The sequence below is a fragment of the Eptesicus fuscus genome, chromosome 23 (assembly GCF_027574615.1).
Source record: "Eptesicus fuscus isolate TK198812 chromosome 23, DD_ASM_mEF_20220401, whole genome shotgun sequence".
Taxonomy (NCBI): Eukaryota; Metazoa; Chordata; class Mammalia; order Chiroptera; family Vespertilionidae; genus Eptesicus; species Eptesicus fuscus.
In genome coordinates, this window is record NC_072495.1 from 26,812,351 (window position 1) to 26,818,636 (window position 6,286).

The following is a 6,286-nucleotide window of genomic DNA, read 5'->3' on the forward strand; positions in this document are numbered from 1 at the left end:
GCCCAGCCCCGCCCCTGCGCCCATGTGGGATCCCCTTCACGCCTTCCCACATCACCAAACGGCAAAGCCCAAGGGGGCTCTTGTGAAGAATGACGTGGTTTAAATCATTGAGACCGGCTGTGAGAGGACCAGTGAGCATCGCCAGCCTAAAAATGCACGGCTGGAGGGCTGGGAGGTTCCACTGCCCATCGAGACGGTCAGGCTGACACGGCCCTGGTGCCCCCACCCCTGCCCCACGGCTTCAGCTCCCCCTGGACACAGCCCCCCGATTTCTCTCTCTAGTCCTGAGGGTGTATGACTCCAGGATCAAACCTGGGTCCAGAATCTCCCACTGTGCCCTGTCCCTCCCGGGCCTGGCCCTGGGAGAGGCCCCAGCACATCCCACAGCCTCTCCCCCGAGGGAGGCGCGTCTGCCTCCACCCCCACCGCACCCCAAGCCCAGGCTGCACACGGGGTCAGGTCCTTACAACACTGCGGGGAAAGCTGGGCCAGCAGCCCCAAGCCCCGCACAGGAGCAAGTGATGGGGGGAGGGGGGGTGCGGGGTGCAGGCATGCCACCGTCAGAGAGAGGGCCCAAGGGGGCGTGGGCATGGCCAGTAGGTCTGGTAGGGAGACACTTCCAGGGACCGCCTGGCTGTTCAGCTGCACCCCAAAATCCAGTTACCCAAGAGCCCCCAGTCTCAGCCCTGGAGCTGAACGCCCGGCCAGGAATGGAGACACGTCCTGCAGGCGGGCCCTCTGGAGCCTGGGCTGGGGCCCCCGGGAGGCACTGCCTCTGCCCTCGGGGCCCTCCTCTCCTGAAGGCCACCACCCCGGCCCAGGTCACAGCAGGGCCCGGCCGGGCTGTCACAGTCCTGGGGCGCCCCCTGCTGGTTGCTTTGGGAAAACAGCCAGTAAACCAGACTCCACCCAGCGCAAGGGCTCAGAGGAAAGACCTCCATCCCCCCCAGATACCCCAACACATTTGTCAAACACAGGAAGGGGTGAGCGAGTGAAATGCAGCAAGAAAGCAAACAAGTGACCTTTAAAAACGTAGCCGCGGATGGGGCTTGTCAGAACCAGAGCCCGACTCCTCGGTACCCCCGGAGCGTGTAGATTCCAGAAAAGTTTGCAGGGAGGAGACGCGGGGGGCGGGAGGGGGGCAGGGGGGCGGGGCCATAGAGCTTTGGTCATTAGGACAGGGTTGGCCCCGCCAGGGCTAGATGAGACCTCAGCACCGAAATGAAAACCCATCCCAGGGGCCTTCACAAGATCAAGGTGAAAAACAAAACTCTTAACGCTTTGGAAAGGAACTATGGCAGGCAGTCTTCATGGGCTCTTCAACGGCACCAGGTTATCTTAAACAGCACCCCAAAAAGCGCACGCACACGCGCACACACACACACACACACACACGCACACACACACGCACACGCACACGCACACGCACACGCACACGGTGTATGAGACGGGCCACGTTCGGATGAAAAGCTGCTGGACCAGTGAGCGAACAAGTCCACAGGGAGAAGCCCAGGAGACGGCACTTCCCACGTGTGCGACCCGCCAGGGTGGGAGGCCAGAGTCCATGCACCATCCCCTCCGATCGGTGAGGAGTGGGGTCGGGGGAGACACAGCTCCACACACGGGCTCGGCTCCCAGGGGGCCCTGGGCAGGAGAGGAGACCCAGGCGGCGCCGGACAGAGGGACGATGCCGCTGCCCGCGGTCACGGGAGACAGCGAGCCGCACTCAGCGACCGGCTCCGCACGCCGCTGGCTCGCTGACGAGGATGGAGCACATGCAACTTCGGGCCAAGCTGAAGGCTTGCGTGTTCTCTCTCTCTCTCTCTCTCTCTCTCTCTCTCTCTCTCTCTCTCTCTCGGTGCAAACAGACCTTTAACGCGGCCTTGCAAGACTGGGTGTCTGGCTGAGCAGGCACACCCGGGCGGGCTGGAGTTCTCCAGGCCCCCCCCCCCCCCACGCTCTCCTCCGCCCAGCGCCTCCGGTGAGTGTGCTGCACGTGAGAATGCACCCCGCTCCAGGGGGTGCGCCGCGGTTCTCATCACGAACTAGAGCCCGTGACGCGACACGGGTCCATCTCAGAGGGACGGCATGGCACTGTTGTCATAGCAAAGGGAGGTGGCCAGCAAGGTCCGTTTGCACGGAGCTGGGAAACACGCAGGGGACGATCTGTGTCCGTTCACATGGGTGGTGAAATGTGGACGCGCGGTGGCGATACCGTCCCCAGACGATCAAAGGGGAACGGGGGCGGGGCGTGAGGGGGCCTGAGCGGAGGAGGCTCGCAGGGGACTTGGATGGTGTGGGGGTTTTCAGCAGCCATCCCAAGCGCCTATGAAATATGGTGGAACGTTAAGATGCAGCAAAGCTGAGTGGTGGTAGCTGACATCCATGATCATTGAGTCTCTGCTTCTCCGAATGCTTTAAAGCCGTGGTCGGCAAACTGCGGCTCGCGAGCCACAGGCGGCTCTTTGGCCCCTGGAGTGTGGCTCTTCCACAAAATACCACGGCCTGGGTGAGTCTATGTTGAAGAAGTGGCGTTAGAAGAAGCTTAAGTTTAAAAAATCCGGCTCTCCAAAGAAATTTCAGTCGTTGCCCTGTTGGTATTCGGCTCTGTGGACGAATGAGTTTGCCGACCACTGCTTTAAAGGTTCCCACATGGGGAGCCCGGGGCTCAGCCCCAAGCACCGGCCTGTCATGGAGACACCCCAATATCTCGCTGCCTCTCCACCACGGCCACCCCGGAGAATCAGCCAGGGCTCGTTTAAGAGAGGCGTGTGCAAGCCCCCCTCCCCGGAGCCCAGAGACGGTTCTGCCAGCGACGGACGAGGGGGGGGTCTTCTGATTTTCCTGGGAGGAGCCCGCAACCGAGGGACGTGCCCTTGACCGGAATCGAACCCGGGGCCCTCCAGCCCGGACGTGAAGCGGAACTGTTAAACCTGTGCGCTAGGTGCCGCCTGGCCTGGCCGGGAGGGAGGCGGGGTGGGGGGCTGCGGGCGCCGTCGGGGCCTACCTGAGGGCACCTGGGCCAGGTGCTTGAAGGCCAGGTGCAGGTTCTCGCGGCAGGCCGGCTGCGGGTCGTTCAGCAGGAGGGACAGCACGGTGATGATGCCGTGCCTCAGGAAGCCGTCTCTGGAGGGGGAAGCTGGGCTTAGACGCGGCCAAGACCAGGCCCGGAGCGGCCCCGGGGAGCACCGGGCATCCGCCGCCCACCCTCCTCGCCCCCCCCGGATCCTGAACCCGCGCAGGCGGCTGCAGGCCACACCCTCTGGCTTCCTGAGAGCAGACCAAGGCCGGCCCGGGCCCGTTTGGTGCAGTGGATAGAGCATCAGCTGAAGTGTCCCACGTTCAATTCCGGTCAAAGGTATGTACCTCGGTTGCAGGCTCGATCCCCCGCCCCACCTCGCCCCAGCCCCAGACCCGGTGCATGCAGAAGGCAACCAATCAATGTGTCTCTCTCACCTCGATGTTTCTCTCTCTCTCTCCCTCTCCCTTCCACTCTCTCTAAAAATCAATGGGAAAATGTCCTCGGGTGAGGATTAGCAACACACACACACACACACACACACACACACACACACACAGAAAGTAAACGAATAAAAATTCCTTGTTTAAAAAAAAAAAAAAAGACCCCGGCCAGAAGTGGACCCTCCAGGCCCTGAGCAGCGTGGCAGGTGGGGTGGAGGGAAGAGCTAGGACTTGGGCTCGGGTCTTTGTGGCCCGGAAGGTTCCCTGTGCTCCTCGGAGCCTCGGTCCCTCTGCAAATGGGGACAAGGCAGCAGAGCCCACAACCGGCCTCCCTTGACCTGCCGGCTGCGTGGCCCTCTGTCCACCCACCCAGCCCTGAGGCTCCAGCGCAGTGAGCCCCCTGCCGGCCTCCAGCCTATGGACGCCTGCCGTCCTCATTGTTACGATGCTGTACGGTAAGTCGTATAAATTCTATACGTTAGGTGAGCCCATTGGATGGGAGACAAGCGTTTGTTTGTTTTTTGTTTCCTCATGAAAACCAAGTGGAATGCTTTGAGGAGACTCAAAAGTGAGTCTCTACAGCAGCGGTTCTCAACCTGTGGGCCTCGCACCGCTAGCAGGGTCGCCTAAGGCCATCGGAAAACACAGATATTCACATTACGATCCATTAACAGTAGCAAAATGACAGTTACGAAGTAGCAACGAAAATAATGTTATGGTTGGGGGTCACCACCACATGAGGAGCTGTATTAAAGGGTCGCGGCGTTAGAGAGGTTGAGAACCGCTGCGCTAAAGGAAGGTGAGAGGATTATAAAAAGACCCTAGACGGTTTTTGCATCCACATCACCGCATTGATGTCTGAGTTCTTGCTCTTCTTGAAAGAAGCCACGGCTGCCAATTAGACGAAGGGACAGGTGTGGTTTAAGTCCCAGAGAGGAGGGGGAACGCGGCTCCGTGGGCCCACCTCCAAGGAAAGGCCTGTGGCACGGGGGGTGGATGAATGCCTAACCCTTCGTGTTTGGGGTTAAAATGAACTGTTCAGAGGGAATGTCCAAGTTCTCTGGTTCCTGGCTTTTTGTTTTTCCATTGGGGGGAAGAAAACCAAAGCCGACATGGGCTTCCATGAGCAGTGGCCCACCTGCCCACGTTGTGGGTCGCCATGATGGACAGCACCTCGGTGGTCTTGATCCGCACCATGTGGTTGGTGTCCCTCAGCAGGACTCGCAGGCTCTCCAGGCAGCCTGCGGGCAGAAGCACCTTTGAACGTTTATCCGTCTCCAAGCTCAACCCGCCCAGGAGCCCGGCAGAGGCATCATGGCGCTTAGGAAGGAGGTCAGAGTCCCCGCGGGGGGCCCTGTGTGCTCCCGCCCGGGGACCATTTCATCTAGCCCCTCCTGAGCTTCCCTGCACACTGCTCGCCAGCACCTTCTTCTCTCGCAGTCACACCACGGGATTAAGAAAATGCATTTGGAGCCCTAACAGGTTTGGCTCAGTGGATAGAGCGTCGGCCTGCGGACTGAAGGGTCCCAGGTTCGATCCCAGTCAAGGCCATGTACCTTGGTTGCGGGCACATCCCCAGTCGGGGGTGTGCAGGAGGCAGCTGATCGATGTTTCTCTCTCATCGATGTTTCTAACTCTCTATCCCTCTCCCTTCCTCTCTGTAAAAAAAAAATACAAAAAAAAAAATAAAAGATATTTTTTTTAAAAAAAGAAAATGCATTTGCAGCCTGGATGGCATGGCTCAGTGGTTGAGCATCGACCCAGCAACCGGGAGGTCGCTGGTTCAATTCCCAGTCAGGGCACATGCCCAGGTTGCAGGCTCAATCCCTCATCATTGATGTTTCTCTCTCTCTCTCCCTCTCCCTTCTTCTCTGAAATCAACAAATATATATATATATATATATATATATATATATATATATATATATGTGTGTGTGTGTGTGTGTGTGTGTACATATAATTATTATTTTTAATCAGCCCTTCAGCTAAGGCGGGGGGAGGAGTGGCAGTTCACTCATCATGTGCTGATCGGGGAAAGGTGGGGCAGGCCACTATGATCACCTCAGCGTTTCTTTCGGTCGTTAGGAGAGTGGGTAACAGGGGACAGGGGTCCCAGACACCAGGTGGTTCCAATAGGGGGCGTGCCTATCTTTCGTGGATGAGACAGAGACACAGGGCTGTTGGGTGGATGTGTGGCCACCTGGTCGGTCAAGCCACAGCAGAGAGGGCTGCTTTGTGGCTCTGGGTCGGCGGCTGGGATCGTCCTCCAAGGACGGACTGACCAGCTGGGCAGGTCACCTCAACTCCTCCCACCTCCACGACTCTGTGTCTGTCCCTCCAGACCCAGTCATGGTCCCCTGGGCTCCAGACATTCTCACCTATGTCGATGGCCACATAGACATGCTCGGGGTCGTGCATGAGGTCACACAGGGCCATGAGGGCTTTCTGCCTGGTCCGCAGGTCCTCGGACTGCAGTTCCTCGTTCAGCTTGGGCAGGGCCCGGCAGCCATACGCGATGGAGGCCTGGGCAGGGTTGATGTCGGGGGGCAGGTACATCGAGATCCAGGTCTTGGCCATCTTTCCACACCTGCAGAAGGCGACTCTCTCGCTTCCAAAGCGGAGCTCTGCGGAAACCACGGATGTAAAGAGCCCCAAACGTGGTCATTGTTACTACCGTGATTTAGAAGCTACTTCTCATTCAATCCTCAAAACGGTAAGCACAACTTGAGTGGATTTTTTTAATGTTTTTATTGATTTTTAGAGGAGAGGAAGGGAGAGGGAGAGAGAGAAACATTGATGACGGAGAAACATCACCATTCAACTG

At 58.7% G+C, this 6,286-nt stretch overlaps 1 protein-coding gene across 1 annotated transcript in view; it reads right to left on the reverse strand.

Moving 5' to 3' along the window:
* RSPH14 (radial spoke head 14 homolog) overlaps nt 1-6,079 on the reverse strand; it is a 50,503-nt gene extending 44,424 nt beyond the window's left edge. The window contains exons 1-3 of the mRNA XM_008157202.3: nt 5,841-6,079; nt 4,601-4,703; nt 3,008-3,126 (exon numbers count right to left, since the gene is read on the reverse strand). Of these exons, the coding sequence (XP_008155424.1) occupies nt 3,008-3,126; nt 4,601-4,703; nt 5,841-6,039 (421 nt within the window). The 5' untranslated portion in view covers nt 6,040-6,079. The remainder of the gene's footprint in view (nt 1-3,007; nt 3,127-4,600; nt 4,704-5,840) is intronic.
* Nucleotides 6,080-6,286: the final 207 nt, after the last annotated feature.